Consider the following 27,303-nt stretch of genomic DNA (forward strand, 5'->3'; position numbering starts at 1 on the left):
ATGAAATGTGCTACATAAATAAAAAGGTCTTGCATAGTAATTTACTTTGAAGTTATGCATACTGTGCATACAGGCAGCTTGTGTGCTTGATAAACTGCATTTCCTGATAATAATACAAATATGAATACTGACAATTATTTATACTTTTCAAAACCAAAGTTACAAATAGTTTCACACAAAATCAACACATAAACTAATTATATTTATGATAAAACAGATAAAAACAATTCCTGTAATGTAAAACAGAAGAAAATGAAATAAAAGGCAGTTTTAAGAAAAATAAAACTCAAGTAAAATCAGGAAAAGCTGTCAGGAATCTACAACTGGTGTGATGTGATCATTGCTCTTGGTTCTGGTTAGAAACTTGGAGGCCGAGTTCTGTATAGTCTGTCGCTGCTCAATAGAAGTTTGTTTGAGGGAAATAAAACAGCTGTTATGAAAAGCTTTGTTCACATTTTAAATCAAAGAGCAGTTAATTAAAGAGGTCATTTTTGAAAAAGGTTTGTTTAGGGTGTTCTACTGGACATACTACACTGAAAACTGTTTCTAATGTTTTGTTTACCCCATACCATAAAGCCTTTAAAATAAACACCTATCTGGCTCACAGTCAAAGATTAGAAGTTATACTTGACTGCTTTTTTGGATTGTATCAGAAAATTCTATTTGTCTTTACATTTCTATTTGCTGTTGTGTTTTGGTCACTTGATGCAGTAAACACCAACCAACACCACCTGTAAGCTGTTTTGAGACAGACTTGTTTGTCAGTGATGGGAAAAGCAGCTCCAATTGAATTGAATTAAGAATTCTGGTTACTTGAATATATATTTATTTTTATGAGAAGCTTTTTCTTAATTTCAGAACACATGTCTATGTTGTACATTTGCTTGATAACATATCACTTGTGTGTTTGAACAGACAGTAGCCTAACACAGATCTATACTGCCCTCTGCTGGTGAGAAGTATGCAGTGTGTTTGTCTCACACTTTACAGTTTTCTTATCAAGGATCTACACTTTGGGTACTTATTGTATATGTATATGTATATGTATAGATATATAGATACATATATATTTATATATAAAATTAAATATATTTGAGAACTACAAAGTTTATTTGGCGTCCTCCTCTATGTTTATAGGCGACTCTTTTCTTAAGTATCTGAACTTTGGATGTCTATTTTCCGCCCTCTCAGCTTAAGAAATGGCTGCATTGTCAGTCAGAACCATAAACGCTGTAAAATGGAGGAGGAGCTTCAGTGGAAAAAAAAAGAAAAGAAAAAAACCTTAAACCCACATACTTTCATTTTCGCATGAACGTTTCGGTATGATTCGGGCAGGCAGGGCCTTAATTGCGTCTGTCTGTGTGAGTGTGTTGTTCATTCTGTTCTACGTGATTAATGCTTACTAGCCATATCCTGTCGCCCACTTGCATGTGTTCGTATCTGTGTGGGGAAATAAAAGGAATATGTCCCAGTGATTAATCATAGGATACTTTTATTTAGTAGTTTTAGGCACCACCTACCCTTACACTATTACATAGGCTATTTTTGATATATGGCTTATCTGATCTTATAAGGAAAAGTTGTAAGACTGTTTCTTGTGATCAGTGTCATATAATGTGTCATGATGAGTAAAGTCATGCTGTATTAGGTCATCCGACCACATACAGTTTAAATAAACAAAGTAAATACATTTGCATCATTCTATCACTGATTTGTGACACAGTGACCTTTTTGTTTATCAGCGTCTGTTACATACACCTTACTTGGAAATGATTAAACTTTGGCTTGCACTGTGCAAGCAGGGGGAAACCGAAAGCATCAAATGAGCTTTCGCTTTCGCTTCCAAGACCGCACTTAATTTTAGTTACGAGTTCTGCATTTAAGTTTGTGGTGAGCTCTCTGTCCAGACATTTTTGTAAATTTAATTGTATTTAAGGCTGTTACTTTGTGCTCTAAATCAAATTGAAAGCGGGAACGGCACTAGAATAAAAAAAATATTGATTATTGTTATTCTTTTTGCGGTGGGAACGTGATTAAAGTGCGTTCGAGCCACTTTGCACATGTCTCCCTGACATTTTGAAAGTAGTTTTTTGTTCCAGTGAAGCGCAGTATGTGTTGAAGATGGAAGCAGGAGTTAAGATGCACCTGAAAGAGTGGTTGGTGGCTCAGGTGGACAGTGGGCAATATGAAGGACTGTCCTGGGAGGATGAAGGGAAAACCATGTTCAGGATCCCGTGGAAACACGCAGCCAAGAAGGACTACAAACAGACTGAGGATGCGGCTCTCTTTAAGGTCAACATTTCACTCAGTATCTCATATATTGTGTCATATCATAATAAATGTAAAGTCAGTTAATTTTAAAATATTCTGAGTTTATTATAAGAGAGAAATGTATCATCGTCTGCCCCTGGTAAAGTTAGCTGGAGATATTCCAATTTTTGAGCGTAAAGGAATAAATGAAATTAAAAAGTGAAAACTGCATATTTTTGATTAATTAAAGGGAAAATCTAAATTATAATCACATCACTCTATTATAAATGTGTACAGCCACTGTTGACAAAGTAGCAATGTCTTTGCCTCCTTTTAATATCCAACACAGAGGCACCATTGTTTTCATTTCCTAAACTTTTATAACATTTCTTATGGTTTATGGGCTTATAATGATCCTGTTACAAAGTTAGAAGTTAGGTAGAGAGACTTGTCTGTGGTTTCAAACATGCAAACACACATCCGTGTTGCAGTGTAAATTATTTAGGCAGCTCTCCCAAGTAGTTTGATCTCGCATTTGATTAGATGTAGATTGGAGGTAAAGTCTGCTGTAACAGTGCGTAAATGTACAGAGACTTTCCTGATAAGAAGTGACCTCTTGTTCGTAAATGTTGGATTATGGTTAAACGGTTATTGGGTTTTCTTATCGCACCGAAACAAAGAAACGTGTCCCTTTATTGCGTTGAGCATGTGCAGAAAGGTTCAGAGTCACAGGAAAGATTGAATGAATGAGTGAGTGAATGAAGCCAAAAGCCAAAAGTCATTATTCCCCAAAACGGTTAAATTGATCAATTGTTTTTTTGTAAATAAAGTCATCAGTTTTAACTCAACCAAACATTTTTAGTCATCAAAATCAGAACCATTTAGCATTAGTTCCTCTTATGAACCAACCAATACCAATCATCAAAATAAGTTTAAGAAAAAGAAGTTATCTATTGCATAGTTTGGGTTACAATTACAATAACGTGTCTTTCTTCAATTTAAAAGTGCGCAACATGACTGAGATGTGTTGTTGTTGTTTTTTGTCTCAGATTGTGATGTGTGCAATTATGTGGCGTGTGCAATATGTGGATGTTCTATGTATTGTTTTTGTTTTGTTTTTTGTGTTGGAGGTAATTTATTTATGTATCAGTTTGAGTCCAAGACAAATTTCCCCGAGGGGACAATAAAGTATATCGTATCGTATCATATCGTATTCGTCACATGGACTTTTCTTTAAAAAATAAACAATACTTGTCTCAAGATAGATATCTGATTCAACCTGCTCCCATACATTTTATTTGTAATGGCTCGGCACTAGTACTGATTTGAACGTGGCTGTTAACATCACAGCAAAATATGTAGATTGGACTTTCATTCAGTCTTTGTTCCCCCAACTATGTATTTATGCAGAAGTATCTGATATTTCTTTCTTTCAATTCAGGCCTGGGCTGTGTATAAAGGTAAATACATGGAGGGGAGGGATAAAGCCGACCCAACCATGTGGAAGACCCGTCTCCGCTGTGCACTCAACAAGAGCACAGACTTCCAGGAGGTCCCTGAACGCAACCAACTGGACATCACAGAGCCCTATAAAGTGTATCGTATCGTCCATGATACTGGGACGACCAAGCCAGCAGGTGAAGACAAACTAAATCTTTTTTCTTTTCATATGGTTTTGATTATATTTTCGCTGTTAAGATGTGGTGTCCTATTTGAACTCCCCAAAGAGTGGCTCATGTTTAAAAAGAAAAATCATTAAAAAAAAAGAAGAAGGGATTAAAACTCTGTATTTACATATCTTCGCATTTGTTTTTCTCCTCAGAGTCTCCCAAGATGATGAAGGATCAAATGATCATCCAAGCTAAGAGTTCTCCAAGGAGCCAATGTTTTCTCAACAAAGAGGTACATTAAATAATAACATTACTAAATGTATCTCAAAAGAAAAAACTTTTAGCACTGAATAATTCTCTGGTAAACCAAGGGCTGAAAGCTATGAATTGACAAAATGTATCACTGAAAGTCCTGAATACTTGGCTGTAGATTATATACTGCTCACTCGACGTTAAAAATAGGTAAATAGCAAAGTTACTTCATGCTCAGAACTGCTGTAGAAAAACACAACTTTTGAACACACATCTGATCTGCTCTGTTTTTTAAAAAAAACAACAAAGAAAAAAAAATCTCCCGCTATGTTTACTTTATTTTGGTTTCTCTTTCTGTTTTAGCTTCATTATCAAAATGATTCATTTCAAGCAAGTAAAGGAGAAGAAAAAACATTTACTGGTAAGTGTCACACACAAACGGGTATTCTATCACCCTTTTTACAAGATTTGGAAGTAATCATCGACCTATTTGCTTTACAACTAACAATTAAGATGAGTCTACCTGTAACCCTCAAAGCAAACGGTAATCTCCAATTACCAAATCATCAAATTGAAATTGTTATCCTAGTCAAAATCTCTATAAAGGCATAGATTAATTAGGTATTTGGATCCCATTTGAGCCATGCAAACAGGGCCATTCACCAAATGAGTTGTTGCCCAGTTGGGCTAAGATCAGCTACAGGTGGTACTTATGCAAGATATTCTCATCAGGCCTCACACTGACTCCCTTTTGTGCTCCCAAATGCAGACATCAAGTTGGCTGTGTATGGGAAAAAGTGGGTCTCAAAGATATTGTTGAGAGTGACTGAATTACAGTAGCTTATACTTTGAGTAGTGTGATCATTTTTTCAGGTTTTTTTGTTGTTGTTTGTTTATGAACCTTCCAGCATTGGATTTGGTCACTTCAGGTACTGACAAGCACGGTTGGGAAGGTTACTTTGGAAATGTAATAGGTTACAGATTACTAGTTACCCTATTTAAAATGTAATAGGTAATGTAACTATTTCAATAACTTATTCAAAGTAATGTAACTTATTACATTTGATTACTTTTCTCATTTTCTCATTTTCAACTGTTGGGATGAGTGTAGCAATTAAGCCCACCCAAATCTAAATTTCGTTGTTTTTCATGGATACTGACATGACGTATAAGGGATATCATGTCTTATATAGCAAGATGTATATATGATGAAAAAGTATTCATTAGTTCATGTAGATTGTGGAATATAAAATAAAGATATTTTATGAAAAAAGTCAAAAGTCTGGCATGGGCTTAACTGGTACTGACACCATTTAAGCCCATGTGTGTTTCAAATAAAAAATTCAGAGAACCAATCAAAAGCATCTGAATACCATCAAACGGCTTTACTAAATGACATTGACGGAAATGGCAAAAGAAGGCATTGTGCACTTCAAAAACATGCAAAGCAAAAACTGAATATTATTCAACATAATAGCCTAGGCTTTTTACAGAAAATATACAGATGTAACCCCCTTTGTAATCATCAACATTTTCATAAGTAACTGTAATTTAATTGCACATTTTTCTCAGTTACAGATACATTTATTTTGTAATTAAAATACGTAATGCTGTTGCATGTAACTAGTTACTCCCAAACACTGCTGACAAGTTAGGTCTTAGACTGGTTGTCGGCTAGTTGTTTTATGCCTGGGTGGTCCAGAGAAAAAAGCAATCACCTTCCACTAAACCTCAGTGGGGGTTAAACCTTGGCTGCTGTGCCTTTGGTTTCAGAGTATTTGTGGATGAGATTTTGGCAAACAAAAATGTCCTTTTCACCACAATAGAAACTTGTTCTGTGTGAATGGGATATATTTTAGGGGGGAATGGATTAAAAACAGTTAATAAAACATAGTACGTAGTCGTAACGTAGTCAAAATTGGGCCAGTTTTTCCTATGAGGACCCCTACTTATTGCTGAAGCACAGGCTCAACACACAGAAAGTACAGAACAATATAAGACACAACTAAACAAAAAACCTGACACCATAGATAGACATGCCATATTAGCCCTCACACTGAATGCAGCTCACATCCCAATGCAACACATCATGCTAAATATCATTATTTCTATCATAAATCTAAAAAAAAAATCATGAAACACACATACCAAATAAATTAAGCCTGATAATGACAGTTTCAAGCCACTATTTCAACAGCTGAATGATCACAGAGAACCAGATGAGGTGATGTGACGGTATAAAGGATAGCACATTGAGACAATTTATTGCTTGCATAAACGATTAGAAATAATGGTTGTTTATTGCTGTGTTGTTTTCAGAAACAGAAATTAAAGGGATGAAAATATACTATTGATTTGATTTACCTTTCAAAATCCACAAACAAAAAGGTCTTTTTTGTTTTCCTGGTCAGGAATGGCAGATAGAACATTTATAAAGGACTTGATTTTACTTCTCACCTTTGTCAAACAGAAAGTGAAATAGTTAACAAATGTACGAACCGTAGCAACCGTAAAGGGGTACTTATTCAACATAGGAGGGGGGATTAGTAAATTGGTCTTTGAACATTTTATCAGTAATAAAGTGTACTATTATCTCTCTCCTTGCTGCTCTCCACACCCCTGTGGTGCTGAAAGATGCACAGCAGCAGCTACTTTTCAACTGTCGTAATGATAAATAAAAGCTAAATGTTGTGCTTTGTGAATGTTGCATCTGCTGTCTCTAAGAAACCTACTATATTTTTTAAGGCAACTAGCTGCCAGCAAGCAAATTACTTACTGCAATTTATTTTACATTAAGTTATTCATCAATTGCTGCCAGCTACTGTAGTTACTGTAATATACTTATTTTCTACCATGTTTAAGGATTTTTACAGATACATATTTACAGATTCCATATGACAGAAGTACCAATACTGAATAGTGAATCTATAATGTTTACTGTGATTTTGTACAGCAGTGTGTTCTACTTCTACTACTGTGATTTTCAACAGTATGGTGTTGATTACTGTGTTTTTAGGCCTCATACATTGTACTATCCTGTCAAAATATTCACAGTAAGTGACTGCAGAAAAACTGTGAATTAGTAGATTTCAAAGCCATTTTTTATTAAAACTATTGTTGGTGCCCCCAGTATGGCACATTCTGCAATAACAACAAAACACATTACTTATCTCACACCTTAAGTAATCTAGTAGCACCCCCTGTGGGATCCCAATATGCTTACAGTAATGAGAAAGTGCTGACTGAATCATTTCTCTGTTCTGCTTTAGATGATCTGATGAGGGAGCACATGTATTGTGAGATCACAGGAAAACCATCTCAAAATCAGAGCCCTAGGCCTTTAACCTTCCTCAGCCCATCATTTACTGTATCAGGTAAGAGAGCTTTTGTTGTTATGTACAGAAACAAACATGTCATTGGCCAGTCTATTGTATGACTTGGAACCTAAGATGCATTTTGTGTATACAGACTTTCGTATGCAGGTGACGTTGTTGTACCAAGGCCAGAAGGTGATGAGAGTCACCACCAAGAGCCCAGATGGGTGCTTTATCCTGCAGGGTTGTGTTCCATTGGGAAATGAACGGATATATGGACGCTGCACTGCCCAGCAGCTCTCCTTCCCCTCCCCAAGCTCCATATCCCTTCCATCAAGCATGGCTGAAGCGATGAACCGCCTTCTTTGTCATCTGGAGAGGGGCGTGTTATTATGGGTGGCCCCAGATGGGGTGTTCATCAAGCGGTTCTGCCAGGGTAGGGTGTACTGGAGCGGTCCCATGGCTCAACACACTGACCAGCCCAACAAACTGGAGCGAGAGAAGACCTTCAAACTGCTTGATGTCCCCACATTTTTCAATGGTAAGGTAGTTCATGTATGTTTAAATACAGTGTTAAAATAAAAGATTTAAAAATCAAATTTAATTGATTTAGTCAAATGAATCCAAATGTGTTTATACATTTAGTCATATACTAATTTCTCATGCATTTTTGTGCAGAGCTTCAGAGCTGTTTACAGGGGAAGGGACCTATACCTTCTTATAGGATTGAGCTCTGCTTTGGCGAGGAGTATCCAGACCCAAACATACCTAAAACCAAGAAGCTGATCATGACACAGGTGGGTCACAATTACAGCATGTTGGAAAAGGGGTCAACCATTCATTTTTATTTATTTATTGAAGCAACAGACTCTTCTCTTACACATTATATGTTAATGTTTCATTTCATGTAGATCAGGAATTTAGTTTAGAAATGGTTTACATCTCCTCCCACACTCTCTCATAGCTGTAGATTTTTGTCATTAATATTAGTATCTTTTGTTTAAATTTGTCTATGAAGTGAAGGAGAACACAGTTCTACACAGACTAGAGAAATGGGTCGGTTTGATTTACTGCCCCATGTAAATTTTTCAAATGTCAAACACCATGAGCTTGGACTTGCAAATATTGAAAAGAACTGTCAAATCTTTGATGTTCAATCCACGGTGTACATACTCTCCGTCAGTCAGAATGCAGCTGTAGTATTTTTAAGCACCAGTAGAGGTCCTCCTAAGCGTACTGATTGCATGTACACTTTCTCCTGTTGGCCAGGTGGTGCCCTTGTTTGCAGTAGAGCTGCTGCAGAAGTTCAACTTGGTAGACACTGAGGAAAAGCGTTCGACTCTCACCATCAATACAGACAGAGAGAGGATGTAAGAATGCTGGGAAGAGCCACCCTGCACCAGAAAAGGCACGGACAATGTACAAAAGCTTTACTGTCATCATCATAAAATCCTAAGGGCACAGCAAAAAATATTGTCAGTGGAGATGTATATATGATGAATCTGCAATGCATCAAGGGAAATTTAATGTGTTATTTTTTATTGTTATAACTGTTTTTTTTCCCTCTGTCCACCATGCAGCTAGTGTTCGCTGATAAACCATACTGATAACATGTATCTAAACTTTTTTTGTTAACCTCATAGTCAGCATATGTATTAAATGATAATTTAAGTGTATATTACTTCACAGCATGAGCGGGGAAAAAATTGACACCTTTAATTAAATCTATAAAGCTTTTTTTCTCCTTTATTTCTAGCGAACATCATATAACAGATTCACAATTTTTAAAAATATACATTTTTGTAGCTATAACATTTAAAAAGAAAAATCAACAGGTAAAGTTTTCTTTTTGAAAATAAAAAAACAAACACAAAAACTAAAGTGAGAGAGTGTGCTGAATCAGAGGAGATACCCGTATCTGAGTTTAAAATACTTTCATCATTTTCCCTGTCTTCAAACATATACAGTACGTAAAAAATTAGATGGGAACAGAAGCGTACAGTACATGGGGGTCAAGAGTATTCACAAAGCATCATGTTCCAACGTGTTATTAGCACCATTACTCTTCAGCCATACTGCACTTTTTACTCTTTCCATCATTCAGTTTTTAATGGAAAAACACCATGAGTGTCGAGGCGATGTGGCACAGACCTGCCTGTGTAGGTGGGATTGTCTGTTACGCAGTTTCATTAGTGTTCTCCCTTTCTCAGAGATAATGTTAAGAACATATTGGAGGGCAATGCCTTGACGAACAACCGTTTGAAATGACTCCCAGTGATGAGAATAAAAAAAGGCGAAGAGTTGCTCATACATTCACCTTGCCTGCCCAGGCCGACATGAAGACATCGGCTCAGAAGCAAGAAAAATAAAAAAACAAAACAAAATGCATTGCGAAATTGACAGAGATTGCATTAAATCTGTTTAGCATATTTACTGTATATAACATCTGTAATGTAATATATAGTCAATTTTTGTTCATATATATCTGCGCTTTTTCAATAGCGTTTACTTTCATAACACTGATTGAAATCGATACCCTGCAGGAAACACTGTCAGTAGGTAGGTGTGTGGGACAACCATTACAAAAACAGAGTGAACACAGACAAGTGCTTTGATTGTCTCACTAAATGTCTTCAGTGTGTCTGTAAGGAGCCATCCAGAGATCCTTCAGCTGCTGCTCCTTTCAGGGCTGTGCTAAATAAAGTTGAGGAAAGGAAAGGAAAGGAAAGGAAAGGAAAGGAAAGGAAAGGAAAGGAAAGGAAAGGAAAGGAAAGGAAAGGAAAGGGGGGATACAACAAGGGCTAGAGGAGAGGGTAATAGGTTAATCTTTTGGGCAACAGTGTGGACACCCGTAATTGCGTTTTCTATTGTTTTTATTCCCTCCCTGCAACCCTGCCTTGAGGTCTCTCCATTGTTTGTCTTGGTGGTTGCAACAGAGACAAGGAGGGTGTGTATGTGCTTGTGTGTGTGTGTGTAAATATGCATGTATATGCATGTGCAAGTTTCTACTGCCACTTCATTAGCTTGGAGCCATGAGGTAAATCCATGAGGCTTTCATCAGTTCTAGTTGAGGGAAGGGTGTCTGGGGCCGACCAGCGCCGTTTGCGAGGGCGTGCCTGCTCCTGGGTGGGAGGCTCTGCAGCCAGGGCACGTGCAGGGGCTGGCGCAGCAGGAGGTTGGTGGTGAGGAAGAGGCGGAGGAGGAGGGGGAGGTGGCATCTCCTCTCTGTGCGAGCTGCTGGACTCTCCTGTGGCCCGGGAGGGGAGTTGCGCACGATGGGCCCTGGAGTTGGTGCGCGTGTGTGTCCGGTGGGTCTGGGTGGGTGTAGGGGTTGGGGTGAGAGCCAGGCAGACGTCCCCTTCCATGAGCTGGCGGCAGGGCAGGCCATACAGCTGTGTGGTTCTCTGGGGACAGCAAGAAGACCATCCTCGGTCCTGCACAAAGAATGGATACTCCACCAAGACCTTCAGTAACTCCTACACAAAACCACAATATTGTTATACATTCATCCAAGAAGGTCTTGTATGTCTTTCACGTATTATCATCACAATCCGATGATAAGTGTAAGGATGTAAACTGATCTCGAGGGTTTCACTTGACAAGAATAAAGTAATCTAAAGCCAAAGCTGCTAAATTCACACTCATGCTGTCATGCAGTTATTACTAGTGATAACGCTGTAGCGTGCATATTTGTTTCTAAAATGTTGTAAACAGAATAAATAAGCTGAAGCATATATCTAAAGAGAAAGCTGACCTGAGTGTTGCGGTCTGTAAGGTGGACCTGCAGGTGACTGAAGCCCTGTGCACTGCTGGGGGAAATAAGGAGCACAGTGCAGGTACTGAGGTGGAACTCTGGGGAGGTATCTGCACTCCTCAGGAAGTCCTCAGTCCGCAGCTCCTCTACGTGCTTCAACCGCCCGCTGGCCAACTCAATCAGAGAACCCTTGGTGAAGTGAGGTAGGAGCGCAGGGGGAGATGGGTGAAGGGACGGTGGTGAGGTGTGAAGACTGGAAGGAGATAATTCTCTCCCTCTGTCTCTGTCTCGGTGTCTCTCACGCTCTCTGTCTCTTTCAGGCTCTTTGTCATGTTGTAGTTGCTTCTCTTTGTCTTTACCTCGCTCCCTGTCCCTTTGTGGGAGTTTTTCTTGGTCTCTGTCTCGGTCTCTTTGTGACCTGTCATGGCTGTTAGACAGAACCAGGGGTGAGTGTGGTGAGGTTCTTAGATTGTGCTGCCTGGAGCCTGGCTCCCTGTGTAGGTTGTACAGAGGTGTTCTTGAGGGGCTGTAGAGTGGGTAGCCCTGGGGGCTTGGGTGGCACACTGATTCCAAGGAGTAGTAGATGTGGGCTTCAGCTGGTGAGGACCCTAGAGGGTCTAATAGTCCCCCTCTACCTGCCCTGGGGTCTGGTCTAAGGGGATGGGGACTGGTGGAGAGTAAATTGGAGCTGGTCTTAAGTATCCCATGTGGATGTCTGTCCTGCAGTGAGGAATGTGGCTCAGGGCCCTCCTGAGCTTGAGAGTCTGACAAAAAAGGCCCTCCTGATTGGACATGGGATGTTAGATCCTCCTGCTGTCTCCGTCCACCGTTGGTATGGGAGCTATGTGGACTGAAGTCCAGCCTGGTTCTGCTGCTGTCATTTCCATATTCTCCTGTGAGCAGAGGCCTGGAGGTTGAGGCAGTCCTGCTGCCCGGCCCATCTAGTCCATTGGGCCTCTTGCTCAGGTACCTGTGTCTGGCTTCAACTAAACTTGGGTCATGAGGGTAGAGAGAGTGGTGGCTATACAAGTACGACGGGGAAAAGAGAGAAGAGCTGTAGTCCCGTCGGCCGCTGTTAATGTAGGACCACATCTCTCTAGAGTCGGCTGGGAGGGGAGCCTTAAAGGAGGAAGCGGAGGAGGAAGATGGCAAAGAGAGGGGACCTTCCCCACTAAGCCACCTGGAGTGGTGGGGCAAGGAGGAGAGAGGATCATCTCTCCAAGCAGGAGACCCTGAGCCCCTCCTCTCGCCTACCTGTCCTGTGAAAAGGGGAAGAGAGACGGAGGGAGAGTAGCTTAGGTGCCATGGTAGGGGTAGAGGGAGGCCTGGTGCTGGAGCAGGCAGGGGTGGAGGAGTATGTAGGAGATGGGGGTTTGGGTTAGTCAGAGCTCGGTCCCTGTCACTGGACTCCCTGCCTCCCTCCCCTCTCCCTGTGCTGGACCTACTCCGGAGTGGCACAGGGGGTTTAAATTCGTCCAGGGGGACGGGGTGTTCTGCCGATCCTTGCCGAGACTCCCTCTTCTTGGGAGGGAGGCACTCTTTGAGACGATCAGGGCTGGGATTCATGGGTGGGCTCCAGCGGCAGTGGGGGCCCCCTGTGTGTGGGTGTAGGCTAGGTCACATGGGCCTCACGGGAGAACGAGGGGCGCAGACAGAGGGGAAGGCTGCTACACAGCATCACTGTCAGATCACTGTTGATTCTCCTGCACTGAAGCACCACTCACCTAGAGAGCGGATGAAAGAGGGGAGAAACAGATAAGGTGGGCGAAAGGAGGGAAGGGACAGAGACAGAAGAGAGAGAGATGAAGTGTGAACATGGAAAATGGGCAGTCTGTCCGGTCCTGGCATCAATGTAAGACTTTGCTGTCAGTCTGGTCAGACAAGCAAACATACAGCTGCATCAGACAGACAAACCCATTTAAACTACTTTAAACAGGTTTGAACTCTTAGCATTCTGATAGCTGTCACTAATTAGTCATTACCTATGAAGACTGCGGTGGGACTGAAACTACCCAAATTACTTGTTTCATTCAAATACATTACTCCCACATATGGGCTAAAAATAAATTTTACAGCCAATGAAGTTCATAGGCAGTGCACACACACACACACACACACACACACACACACACACACACACACACACACACACACACACACACACACACACACACACACACACACACACACACACACACAGAGCACTCGCAGCAGGAGGGTTTTGACTCTCGGGGGATGATTAGAATATGTAGATATGTTTTTGTACCACTTTCATGAACCACCCCCACGACACCCGCGGGTGTTCTCTGTATTCTATACAAGCTTACTACAAGCACCCCCCACCCCTTCTCTTTCAGAATCACACACGGACAGCAACAGACACACAAATACTCCCTCAGGCGGCTGTACTTACTCCCCCAGTGATAGGCAAAGCTGGTCACCACCCACCCAAAAGCTGACACAAACACTGTTGATATTACCACCAGTTGTTGTAGATACAGGATATGTGTCTTTGCATATTAATTATTTGTCACAGCAGGGGAGTGGGGAAAAATGTGTGTGTGCATGCATGTATGCCATGTTTGTCTATGTCTATTTTTTTTTCTAGGAGAATGTGTTTATTTGTTTGGGTCTTGGTGTGCGTGTGTGTTTGTGTTCGAGTCCTCGAATGTGTCAGAGATTTTTGCAGCCTTGTTTCATTCAGTGAGAAGTGCGGGGGAGCTCTACTAATTCTTCTCCAAACGTTTTAAATGAGCTCTTTTGAAGTGATGGCTGCCGCGCCACCAGCCCAGCTATTCCCTTAACCACCACCACCACTACCACCACCACCACCACAATCGCTGCTCCTGCCACCACCACAACACCACAGAGCCATGCTGCCACTCAGTCCCGCACTCACCCGCAAGTCTGTCTCAACAGCCTACCAACTCCCTGCCGTTTCACCATCCGCCACACTGTCACCATGGCAACTGTGTCCACACACATCCAGTTGGTTAGAGAGGTTAGATGGGGATACTCCATGGAGAGGCGGATAAACTGTTACTCATCAAGTGACTTGGTCCAAAAACAGAATAAGTGTTAGAGTGGAGCAAGCTGTTTGTGCATCTGAGTGGAAAACTGAAAACTGGGTGGCGAGAGGAGGGGGATTCACTGTCCCAGACACTGACAGGATGGGTATGATGGAGTAGAACCAGAAAAAAGGCCTCAGTGGTGACAAATGCAATAACTGAGTTAATGACAATGTTGCTGTTATAATGTGAAACCATATACGTGTCATTTTAGTGATATATTTCAGTTTAAGTAAAAAGATAAAATGGCGCTCTGTGAATGCAAAAAACACAATGAACTCTTGATCATTACTGATCTCTAGAGATATACTGTAAAGCCGTCCACTGGCTACAACATCTGGAATTCATTCCTTAAGTAGGTCTATGTCAGGTCTGGAAAAATCCCTTTTTCATCAAGTTAATTATGATATTATGATGATCTTATTAGTCTGATATCTACTCACACAATTAAGCGATTTATTGACTGAATAGAAAGAAAAAACGACAAAAAAAATCATTTTCAAAGAAGTCTGCCATTTAAAAACAAAGAAAAGAAACAATAACAATGCTTCAAATTCACGCTGGGAAAAACTGACTAAAAAAAAGACAATTAAGAGACAGACAGTATTCATATTGTTTATATTTTTGTTATTTAATTAACTTATCACATATGTTTATGGTTAAAGAGCTCTTAGTGGACTTTGGCTGCACAACAAGTTGTTTAGTACCCACATTTCTCAAATAAAAAAAAATAAAAAAATCTGGTTTCAGTTTTTGTCCTGAAATGACTCTTACACCCATGTCATTTTGACAGCCCTTATGAAAAAGGTTTTCCAAACAGACCTGAACTAAACTTGCCAAAATACAAGAAAACAAAGAACACAATTGTGCATGTGGAGGAGTTTGCAGAGAAACGTTTTCTAACAGAATACTCCTACACTGTACAGACATGCACGCAGAGCTGGAGTTTAGCTGGAACAATGTGCTGTGGTAAAATTTAAATATATCAAACCTGACAGATTACAGGCATAATGATTACACATTTCCTCCAATGTAATATTCCTAAAAGCTTTTGATTTGCTATGTAGGCATAAATTCTTTTCACTATCTTTTCTTAAAAGTGATACAAAACAAAAACTCTCTGAACCATATATCTATGTTCAAATGTAAAATATTCTTCAACATGCTCTCAAGTAATTGTCAGATCAGGAAAAATTGATTTCCACCACTCCTCCTCATCCCGCCATTTCTCTACGTGCTTTTCTCGGGAAATGTATCAAACGTACCTTCATGCTCATGACTGCCAACCTCAGAAAAACAGAACTATAGAACATAAGTTGCTAGTTTATCATATTGTACTGTCAAAGACACGTAAGTTGTCACATAAGTCCAGTAGAGCTAATTGCAATAGAAAAACGGCAGTTTGAGAATGTAAGAGAAGGCAGACAGGTTGATGAAGTTGGTAGTTGTTGTGATGCGATGTGAGACTGACCTTAGCACTGGCTGAGCAGACGTCCCAGTGTTGGCAGTCATTCATATTCCAGTCCTCCCAGAGGGTCAACCCACTCCTCAGCTCCTCTCTGTGCTACACTGTTCCTCCACAGCACCACCACCAGTTACAACACCCGCAGATATCAGCAGCCTCCAGCTACACACTGCCTCTGATCTCTGAGCGCATGAAATAACACCAGCGAGCCCACCAAACTGAGTGAAAGAACTGAGAGCCTGCTATCTGTCTCTGTGACTGTTGTGTGTGTGTGTATGTGTGTGTGTGTGTGTGCGCTTGTGTGTGCAAAGGGCTGAGGAAATGAGTAATATCTAGCAGTGAGAAACATGTCTGCTATGCAGAGCCACACAAGCAGACCAGTTGCTGCTGCCGCCCACTTGCTTTAATCACTGTGAGGGATACAAACATGCATACACACACACAAACACACACACACATATATATATATATATACACACACACACAAACATAAAAGCACACAGTCAAGGATGCAGCACATACAGATAATATATTAGGCGGTTGACTATATGCTGCCTTTGCATTGTTCAATTTTATGCTTTCCACTTATGTTTTACCGGTTAAAATCATTTAACATTAAAAATCATTCATCAATCAACCATTAATCAAATCATTCAAATCTGTTACTGTTAAATACTGTGTGTTTTTAGAATACATGTTGGCACAGAGAAGAGAGGGAAGGACGGGAGGGAGGCAGAGAGACAGTTGATGAGAGACAGGGAGGGACATGGTAGGAGGATCATCCTACACACACTCTCAGACTCAGGCTTTCGTTGCTGCCTCTGACTCAAAACTAAACTTCACATCCATCATGCACACATACACATTTAGTTACACACACACTTGTTCTTTTTGTTTGTCTGTAGTTTTCATCTGAATTCGTGTCCTTTGTTCTCATCAAAGCACTTTGTGACTAACCTGCTTGTTAAAAGAGCTTTTATGAATAAATTTAATTTGACTTCATATGCGTGAGTGCGCATGCACACACACACACAGGTTTGTGCGCTAACAGAAGCGCTGCAGGAGAGCTCTGAATGATTTGCTTCAGTGATTCAGTCAATGCAAGTGAAGTGTGTATGGGTGGTATGGCTTATTAGGACTGAATTGGTGAGAGCAATGTAGTTCATTCACAGCAAGGAATCAGAAATCTGTCAGTTTAGAAACCTTTTACAAAACAATAAACAGGCTCAAGGTTGAAAATGCAACGCTATGTAAATAACCCTGTCAGTTCCTCATCAAACAAACAGGGCCAAACCTCAGCTGCAACAAGCTTATGTTGATTATCAGGCAAGAAATGCAACACAGGAGCAAGAACATAAATTGGAGCACGCGGGGAAAATAGGATTTAATGAAGGAATGAAATCATTGTTGGTGGCTGATCATAAAAGCAATATTCATGTTATTTCATATTTCTAAGAGCAATTCATCCTAGCAAATAAAGAGCAAAATGCAGGCTCGCATTGATCAGCAGTTAATTAGACGTTAACCTTGTCTAACTTGTCAACCCCAATGGAATGGAAACCTAATCAGACTTGGACATGTGCGCAGACACATCCTCTAGAAGGCCACATTATAACATTCTTGCAGTTAGGCGACAATTGTCAAGAAAGTCTCCTCTGACATTTAGGAGAACATTACTTTTTTTTTTTTTTCCCTAAAGTGAATGCTGTTTGAAGATGACGTGCACTGAGGTTGTGTGGGCCTGAGTGCTGCCTGCTGTGCCATTAGTTGTATTTGTGTGGGTTCATTACAAGTTTCAAAATTAACAGATGGTTAAGACTCATGAATACAATTTTTTAGAACATTATGGTTTGAGATGAAGCAATTGTGAGATTTTTTTTTTTTTGACGGTTAGGCCCCACTGTCATGTCATATGGAAATTTGATCAATATTCAAACCTGGCAAACAAAAGTTACAAAAATATCCAGCTGTTTGGCTATTAATAAATTACAAGATTATATTAAAAAATGAAATGGAAAAAAACTATCTATTCATAATTGTTTAAATTCAGATTCTATGAAAAAAGCTCAACAGGCCAAGAATAGCAGCTTTCTTTCTTATTTGTAAAAGCTAGTTTAAAAACAGGAAATAGTTCATTTTACTTTATTTTCTTTTTTAATTAAAAAACCTTCATTTAAAAAAGCTGATTTTATCAACACTTTCTATGATTATATAACTCAAAGCAACACACTGATCATAAGGTCTCAGAGTCAATTTGGCAGTTTAAATTAAACTGGCCACATCATGACACAAGATAACAACCCACATAAATGACACATTCTTATCTCATACCATTAAAACTCAAGGTCAGTAAGTTAGTGAGAAAAGACACTTTGTATATTATAATATGAAAACAACCAATAGTAAATAAATTAAATGTAATGAATAAAATAAAATAATTACTTTTCTAAAGATCCTTGACTCCTCTGCCCTGTAATCAGCATGTATTACTAATGGAAGCCTTAATTAGACTGAACAATCTAATTAAATATAATTCTACAAAAAATCACAACACTTGTCAGTGTTTGGTGTAAATTTATAATCCAGTCATAGTGAAAGAGAAGAAAATAGAGGAAGGACCGGTTCATCAAAGGGTGTTTACTATAATATAGAAATGTAGAAATGACTGTTATGTTCTACTTATGCATGCACACTTTGATATTTAGCATATTGAACCCACATACAGACAAACATCAACATGAGCAAACAGTGTGGAGTCACACTGTGCTGTCAATCATTTATGGCACCACTGAGGCATTTGGCGTACACTCTTTCTCCACCTCATGCTCTTGCTGTTTCTCTCTCCCGCTCTGACTTTGCACTGTGTAATCTGTCCATCACACACACACACACACACACACACACACACACACACACACACACACACACACACACACACACACACACACACACACACACACACACACACACACACACACACACACACACACACAACCACACACACACACACACACACACACACAACACACACACGCGCACACACACACACACACATGCAGGGTCAGGCCGAGACAAGAAAGGTCAGATGAGTCAGACGTCGCTCAACAAATCATAGTGGTGGAAGTGTAAAGTAGCAACAGGGTGTCAAACACATCCACAGGTGAGAGGCAAGAAAAATCTGTCAACATGGCAAACATTCTTTATCTTAGCTTATGATTTAAAAAAAAAAAATCCATCAACATTGTTTTTTATTAGTCTCCCTCCCTCCACCCCCCCCTTCCTCATGAGTAACCTCGTATCGGGTGTCTGATCACGTTTCAGGCTGAGTGGGGGATCTGTGATGGACGTCTGATGCAGCAGAAATTTGTTGCTGAATGTAACAGATCTGAACAGAGGCAGGAGTAGAGGAGAGGGGGGAGTTAGAGGGCACAGCAGATAGAGAGATAGACAGACACACAGATAGAAAACTTCAGGAGAGTTGGAGTGTTGGGGGGGGGGGGGGGGGGGAATACTACTAGCCTTATGTGTTGGCTTACTCCACAAGGAGCCAGGATAAGCTGATAAAAGGACAGGGTGATACGGGCGATAGCTTATTGGGCAAAGGGCCAGGTCAGCCTTCAGGGCCCTGACCCATTCTTCAGCAGGATGAGCCAGCAGCCCTACCCGCAGCCGGCTCAACCACAATGAGGATGGACTTATGGCTCAGGAGTTACTATTAACACACACACACACACACACACACACACACACACACACACACACACACACACACACACACACACACACACACACACACACACACACACACACACACACACACACACACACACACACACACACACAGGGTTTGCTGTGTGTACACAATAACATAAACATGCACCCAAAGAGTAATACTAAGGTTTATTCTTTGTGTAAATGTGCGCACTCTTGACAGACTTCTACATATTCCTGTTCTAGAAGTTGATGAAAACATCAAGTGTGTGCCTTAAGTGCAACAACAAAAAAAAAAAAAAAAAACAAAAAAAAAAACTTTTCTTTTCTTTTCTTTTTTTTAATTTTTTTTTTTTTTACAAAAACCGGATATACCACCCACTAAAAAGCAGCATTGTAAACTGAGTATGCTAAACATTTGACATTTAAAGTGAAGAGCAGACAGGTAGAGTAGAATAGTGTGAGTGATGCAGACTAGAGGGTGACACTTGTAATGTATTGCTGGGTTAATCCCTGTGAATCCTAACTGGTACGGCCTAAGGCAGGCTTAGTATAGTTCTGGGAGGAAATCCCCCTGTGTAGTGGTACAGGCCATTAGCCCCTAGGGTATAAATAGGGCAGCTATGGCTCCTTAAGCTGGCTTTTACGCAATATCAGTTAAAAATATGACTTGACTAATTACATGCAGGTCAGCCAGTCAGCAGAAGCAAAAATTCCTCCACCTCGTTCTCCTCTTCCTCTGACCACGACAGACTACTGCAGTGTTCTTCTGCTTCTGTAAATACACACAGACATATTCTGCACATATGAATGTGCAAGCAGAGGTCAGCAGAACACATGGAGAAGTTAACAGGTATTCTGCAAACCCTGTGGCTGACATTTTCTAAAGCGGGTGTTAGGCTGTTGTCATTCATTGACATTTAAGTGTCTACTGATGTGAGTTTCATTTTTGCACTTTTCCACTGTCTTAGTCTGATAATATGCCTCTTATGCGGCAACTGCACCAGCTACATTTTCAACCACAAGGAGCTGACTTTGGTTTCAATTCACAGGTATCTTATGCATCACAAAGACACCAAAAACATGAAACAAATGGGCCACTATTGGTGCGGTGACAGTAATTCTTGTGCAATTATAGTGATGTCACATACTGCTAATGCATCATACCATTGTATTTTCATTCATGCATCTCACTATTTATTTATTTATTTTCAAATTGGCTTTTTTTAATGCTTTAATGCTCATAGGTAGCAGTCCCTCTCACTCGTTTGTGACATGATTATCCCAACTCAGAGCCCTTGATGCTAGTAGTACTCTCACACTGTGAGATCAGTATCTTGTGATGGGGGTGGAGGGTAAAGGAGAGGGGAACGAAAGAGAGAGAGGGGGAGAGTCAGAGAAAAAGTCTAATGGGTAAGAAACAGCTTGGAAGAGAGAGGACAATTGTGTGTGTGTGTGTGTGTGTATGTGTGTGTGTGTGTGTGTGTGTGTGTGTGTGTGTGTGTGTGTGCGTGCGTGCGTGCGTGCGTGTGTGTGTGTGTGAAAAAGGGGAGAGATTGCTTTTCATTCCAAAGATTTGCTGTTTTTGGCACAGTCCCCTGGCGACTGACAGTCAAACTGGCTTTCTGTTGGTTCTCAGGTTTAGCAGCAAAATGTCAGCAAGCAGTAAGCAAACATAGTGATGACATCTCCATGGAGAGACCATGGCCAGGTCTCCCATTGGTAGCTCAAGTGCCATTCATTTTCAAAGAGACTGTCTAGACTGGCTGCACAGATACTGTCTGGAGTACCTTTATCACTGCTGGTATTCAAGGCAACATAGCTATACACTGCCATTATTGCTATTGCTCTACAACCCCTCCCACACCAAATCTGCTGCCCAGCCACACACAGTCGCAGCCATTTACTCACCACATCGCTTATGTTGTTTGTTACAGAGGGTTCTGCAAATTATATTAAACAGGACTGAGTGGGCTTCATGCTCGTTTTCAAAACTGAAAATGGGGAGTTCCACTTAATAGAGAACAATATCACTATTTCACTGTTTGATAATATCTGCTAATTACTACAAAAAAGAAATAGTGTAATTAGATAAATGTATTTTGATTTTAATGTTGCCCATGGAGGAAAAAAAGGCAAGGCAAGGGTGGGGAAGGTAATACACATTCAACTTCAGGACAGGCTTTCAGGACACTATTGATGCTATAGGTTACAGGATGTTTCAGATGTTACACTTTCTGTACAGTGATACCAAAACCAGTACTGTGCAATATATTGTGTAGGTGCAGGTTGGGTCTGTCTGTATGAGGGAGCGGATTAACTTGCATGGGCTCGAGCAGGCAGAAAGGCAGGCCTGGCTGAAAAACTGTGGGTGTAGGTGGTGGGTGGCAGGGTTGAAAGGTCGTTGACCCCTATTGTAGATGAAGTGTGGAGGAGGAGGAGAACATACTGCTTGATCATACACAAGGGTTAGTGAGTCAAGGCCAAAGAAAGCAATCTTTACAAACACAAAGAGTGAAGATAAGCAGAGATAAGCGACAGATTGCACACACAGCTTTATGTTTTCAGATACACACACACACACACACACACACACACACACACACACACACACACACACACACACACACACGCACGCACACACACACACACACACACACACACACACACACACACACACACACACACTCATATTGGATCTGAATGTAAATATATCCTATGAAATATAACTTCCCGCACCTTCCTCTCAGGGGATACCTCAACCGACAGGTGTGTCTGTCACCTTAAAGTAGTCTGGCACGGTGTCAACTGTATTCAAACACCTGCCTGTGTTTGGGATTATTCATCACACTCCTGGCTCCTCAGCTGAGCTCCCAAGCCAATTCTCATACCCATCCAACTGTGCTGATCTGGGAACAGCAGGTCCCCTTGACTGACTCAAAAATGCCATAAACTGACCTGATCAGCATATATATCGAGAGGGGAAATTTCTGAAATACCATTTACATATAAGACTTTCATAAATTACTTACAACAAGGCAGGGTCAGTGTAGATGTATTGCGTTGGCACATATTGCTTGATTGTCAGTTCTCTGTCAGTGACATAAGGGCTACAATGAATAATTATTTTCAATATTAATTAAACCTCTGATTACTTTCTTAAAATCATCGACTAGCTGTTTGGTCTTTATAATGTCAAAAAAATCATGAAAAATGCTCATCAGTTTTTAAAAGCCAAAGGTGATTTTTTCATATTCTAGTTTTCTCAGTCAAACCTAAAAATATTACATTTTAGAGTGATAAATAAACCAAATGGCTGCATGTGTTTAAACATGGTGAAAAATGTTGATCACCTTTTCCCAAATCCTAAAATGCAACCAAAAATGTCTTATTTTGTCCTGACCTACAGTCCACAACCCAAAGATTCAATTTACTATCATAGGAGACCAAAGAAACCAAAAAATATTTACATTTAAAATGCTGGAACCACATAATTTTAGCTTTTTTTAAGTGACTCAAAAATGATTAATCAATTATCAAAATAGTTGGCAAGGAATTTTTTTGCTAATGGATTAATGGATTAATAGACTAATTGTTGCAGCTGTAAATAACATAAAATTTTGTTTTTCTTCTAGATTTATAAACAGACTTTATAAACTTTTTTTTGTCTCCATCAACAGGTTCCTGATTTAAAATGTTTATAACAAAATTATATGAGCTAAACATGCTAACATACAAAGTAGGGCCTGATATTAGGTTCCGGTAATCTTAAAATAAATACATAAACACACATTTTTTGCAATGATCCTACGAATGTGATTATCAAACATTTGTTATGGAGGCATGATGTTTTACAATTCAACAATAAAGTCCATTGTAAAAAATGAAACAGTAACTGTCACTGGGAATTTCATCATTATAAATAGCTATAAATAATGTACATTATATATAGTTATAAATAATGTACATTATATGTGTGTGTGTGTGTGATGTGTGTGAGAGAGAGAGAGAGAGAGAGAGAGAGAGAGAGAGAGAGAGAGAGAGAGAGAGAGAGAGAGAGAGAGAGAGAGAGAGAGAGAGAGAGTGTGTGTACAGTATGTGCGTTAAACTTGAATTAGGAAAAGGATGAAATATACATAAAATGCTATATATACCAGATAACATTTAGGGTGACACAGATATATCTGTGACAGGCCAATATTGGCCAATAATATCGGCTGACTGATATATCGGTCGGGCTTCAATGCAAAGACATGCAAAGCTGTGTTTGATTGTAAGTATGACTGTGAGTGACACATCATGCGATGAGTGTTTCGCTACCCTCTGAGACCTTGAAAAGGGTAGTGAATTCAGTTCAGTTCAGTTCAGAGTTCAGTTCAGTTCAGAGCTTTATTGTCCCTCGAGGGGGAAATTTGGTTTGCAGTGACAGTACAAAAAACAAATAACACAACAACCATAAATAAATAAATAAACAGTGACATAACAAACATCATCTCAGCATACAGCACAACCAAATCTGATAAGAACAATCGATGGGTGGTAAATATGAATACTAAAGTAAGGTTATGTGGGGTTATGTAGCCTCAAATACCAGCTAGTTCGCTGTGCCAACAGTGGGTGGCAGACTGGAATTTTCTTTGAGCAAACATATAACATGTAACCTTTGAAACAATCATACATGCGTAACACAAAGAAACAGATCCATATAATCATTCAAAATGCTTAATCTCTGCATGAATGTACACTTCATTCTCTAAGTTTTCCCACTGTGTCTCTTTCACTTTCATCCCCCTACCCACCCCACCCACTCTGTCTTCTTCTCAGTCTTTCCCTCTCGCTCATCTGGCTGGCTGTTTGAGAGCACACACTCAACGTGGGTGAGAGTGCTAGAGTAGAGTGTATGACTGTCAACACAAGGTGCAGGGTGTATGTGTGTGTATGTGTATGTGTATGTGTGTGTGTGTGTGTGTGTGTGTGTGTGTGTGTGTGTGTGTGTGTGTGTGTGTGTGTGTGTGTGTGTGTGTCTGCCTGCCTGCCTGTCTGTGTGGTACTGTAGGTGGAGAGGCACAGCAGGGCGTGAAGGAGCGCTGTGATAATGACAGGCCATGCATTATATAACATGCAGATTGCATAAGGAGAAGATTATTTTAGGTCCAGATATTGAGGATGTATAAGTAATTTTTTTACGTGGGTGTACAGCACTATACATGCCGCTAAGTGCATCGATGTGTACAAAAAATGTTCTGAAATGCTCGTTTTTGTGGTTTCTTTCGAGGAGAGTGTGGGTGTAAGTAAACTAAAGTGTATTATGTGTTTGTAAGAAGGGGGCATGAATGTTTTCAGATTTCTTTCATAGCTATCTGCATATCAAAACAAGTATGTGGGAATGTTGGCACATTTGTGTATAGTGTGCATAAGGGTGTCTTTATTGCAGACTCCCACTCATTATCACTTTTAGACATCAGAGAGATCCACTGTCGGATGGAAACCTTGTAACTTTCAGTTTTGATTAATTTCATGTTTGAGCTTGCATTGAGAAAACACATGCTCCTCTACGGACTGAGCTGGAGTTTTACGACTCCCTCTCAGTCACTTGTGGTCCTATAGGATGTGTTGTGTGGAGTCACAGAAGTGAGGCAGAGCAGATAGAGTCTCCGTATGCCACTGCCTCCTCTGTGCGCCTCGCTCCATGCATGAGTGTGCCCCTGTAAAAATAGACCTCTTAAAGGGCCAGCAGCCACTCAACCTTCTCCCACAAGGGGCCTGTTCTGCTCTTCAGGGTGACACAACTCTAAGAAACATGGGATGGGAGAACATGCTGTATTTCTCATTCAGCCCACAGAGAGAAGCTGATTTAATTTTCCAAAAGAATACAGAAACATATCTACATTCAGTTTTTCTTGGGTGTCTTTACATCATTCATGAGAGCACTTTTTCTGGTACATACACATAGCAGGAGTCATAAAATAAAGCTCCAAGCTTCCTCTTTGCAAGTTGCTATAAAAAACATATTACACAGAGACCGGGTTTACCTGACTATAGCTAGAGCCCCACCTCGGCACAAACTCTCACTGTCAGTCCATACCAGAGTGTCCTCTGATCAACAAGCTAGTGATAAATCCAAAATCAAAAACTAACAGCAAATAGTTCAACAGATGAGGCACATTTGCCTCTCTCAAAACAAGCATTTTTAGAAGCAATCTGTCAGTACCGTAAGACTTCCTGTACCTTCGTCCTCATAATTGAAATAAGTGAATTCAACAGGGACAAATGTACATCTTGCTTGAAAGACATCTATAGCCGAGAACTGTTTGAACCTGTGAAATGTTCCTATATGCAGCATTTGGTATATCACTGAAGCAGAAGGACAGCACCTGCTGTAGCAGAAATAGACAGACAGAAATCATAATCGTGCACACTGGCGTACTATTTCTCCATGGAGAATGGTGAGAAATGAGGCGGTTATTGAGTGGAGTCGGTAGCAGCACCACAAACGGAGCCCTGTATTCTCAACAGGGGGATGCAGGGAACTGACGAATTTAAAGTCTTTGAATGAACAGAGTTACATGGTTGTCATTAAAAATTAAAGGTGACATTGGAAGTTCTTCCGGTAAATGCTTTCTTATGTGTCCAGTGCACTGGTTGAATAAGAAGTTAGATTACAGATGCACCTGAACACCTGCACAGCCTCACTTTGAGTGTGTGAGAGCTTTCCCAGATTTGCCCCCAACATCTGTGCTTCCTATTTTCTCTCTCCTCCTACCTCATTCTGTCTCTTTCCAAATTTTCCCCGACTCGACCAACCCCACCCTCATCACTCTAATATCCGTCCCTCCCAGTTTAAATGGGCTCCTCTAGGGCCCCTGGCTATCTCTGGACCAGGGCTATTTAAGCCCACTGCTCTAATTCTGAAAGTCCTGATCTGCCGTCAGGCTGAGTGATGAACCTCCAACTCTCTCTGTCTGTCTGTCTGTCTCTGTCTTCCTCACACACTCCATCTCTCTGGATCAGTCACACTCTCTCTCTTGTTCACACTCTCTGTGTGATTCTCCTCCACGCGCCCAAACACCCCCACACACAGGTGCCGACTTACATGAGTGTATACCACACGCTCATTCACACACGCACACACACGCACACGCACACACACACACACACACACACACACACACACACACACACACACACACACACACACACACACACACACACACACACACACACACACACACACACACACATTTCAAACATATCCTCTCCCTATAATCAACCCCACTCACTTTCAGGTTGACTTGTATGTACAGCAACTCCTAAACCTGCTTCCTCAAAGCATTTCACACACACACACACACACACACACACACACACACACACACACACACACACACACACACACACACACACACCATGCTCTGTTTATCCCTTCACTCAAAGTTCATAACACACCTGCGCTCCTTCTTTCTTCACACACATACACACACACACTCACACACTTAAGAGGAGGAAGTGGCGTGGTCACATACCTCGCTGGGTGCCTTTGCGTAGCAGGTAGCAGAGAGTCTACTCATTGGATCAGGCAGCAGCAGCAGCAAGCACGTAGGAATATCCAGTTTTGAGACTGCGAGTCTCTTTCTCTTCTCTACTGCTCAGCCTTCCCTCCCTTCATCCTATTCCTGCCTCTCCTCCTTCTCACTCTCTAAACGCCTCTTTGCTCTCTCTCTCTCTCTCTCTCTCTCTCTCTCTCTCTCTCTCTCTCTCTCTCCCTGTGAGAGTGCTCTCTTTCTCTCTCCACAGCTTGCCTGATCTCTCCAACCCCCTCCCTCCTTCTCTCTCTTTCTCTCTCTCTCCTTCCCTCTAACTGACACACACCTTGTATCTC

General features: G+C 40.7%; 2 protein-coding genes across 3 annotated transcripts; one reads left to right on the forward strand and one right to left on the reverse strand.

Moving 5' to 3' along the window:
• Positions 1-1,879: 1,879 nt before the first annotated feature.
• On the forward strand, positions 1,880-9,891 carry irf10 (interferon regulatory factor 10). Its single transcript, XM_062426517.1, has 8 exons — positions 1,880-2,292; positions 3,692-3,887; positions 4,073-4,152; positions 4,476-4,533; positions 7,382-7,486; positions 7,581-7,967; positions 8,105-8,223; positions 8,696-9,891. The coding sequence occupies exons 1-8, from the start codon at positions 2,122-2,124 to the stop codon at positions 8,798-8,800; spliced, it is 1,221 nt and encodes a 406-aa protein (XP_062282501.1). The 5' UTR covers positions 1,880-2,121; the 3' UTR covers positions 8,801-9,891.
• A 26-nt stretch (positions 9,892-9,917) lies between these two features.
• Positions 9,918-27,027, reverse strand: zmp:0000000926 (ataxin-1-like). Of its 2 annotated transcripts, none has more exons than XM_062426511.1 (3): positions 26,948-27,027; positions 11,181-12,904; positions 9,918-10,902 (listed from the first exon to the last, which is right to left on the reverse strand). In XM_062426511.1, the coding sequence occupies exons 2-3, from the start codon at positions 12,744-12,746 to the stop codon at positions 10,432-10,434; spliced, it is 2,037 nt and encodes a 678-aa protein (XP_062282495.1). In that variant the 5' UTR covers positions 12,747-12,904; positions 26,948-27,027; the 3' UTR covers positions 9,918-10,431. The 2 variants fall into 2 exon arrangements, with proteins under 2 accessions (XP_062282495.1, XP_062282494.1); XM_062426510.1 differs by lacking the exon at positions 26,948-27,027 and adding an exon at positions 15,720-15,904.
• Positions 27,028-27,303: the final 276 nt, after the last annotated feature.

Source organism: Scomber scombrus, chromosome 10 (genome assembly GCF_963691925.1).
Source record: "Scomber scombrus chromosome 10, fScoSco1.1, whole genome shotgun sequence".
NCBI classification, from domain to species: Eukaryota; Metazoa; Chordata; class Actinopteri; order Scombriformes; family Scombridae; genus Scomber; species Scomber scombrus.

Coding starts and splice junctions, on each gene's coding strand:
- zmp:0000000926 (XM_062426511.1), bottom strand. CDS start 12,746: ATGAATCCCAGCCCTGATCGTCTCAAAGAGTGCCTCCCTCCCAAGAAG. Junction 10,903..11,180: donor TTACAGACCGCAACACTCAG/GTCAGCTTTCTC, acceptor GGTTTTGTGTAG/GAGTTACTGAAGGTCTTGGT.
- irf10 (XM_062426517.1), top strand. CDS start 2,122: ATGGAAGCAGGAGTTAAGATGCACCTGAAAGAGTGGTTGGTGGCTCAG. Junction 4,153..4,475: donor AATGTTTTCTCAACAAAGAG/GTACATTAAATA, acceptor TTTCTGTTTTAG/CTTCATTATCAAAATGATTC. Junction 7,487..7,580: donor CCCATCATTTACTGTATCAG/GTAAGAGAGCTT, acceptor TTGTGTATACAG/ACTTTCGTATGCAGGTGACG.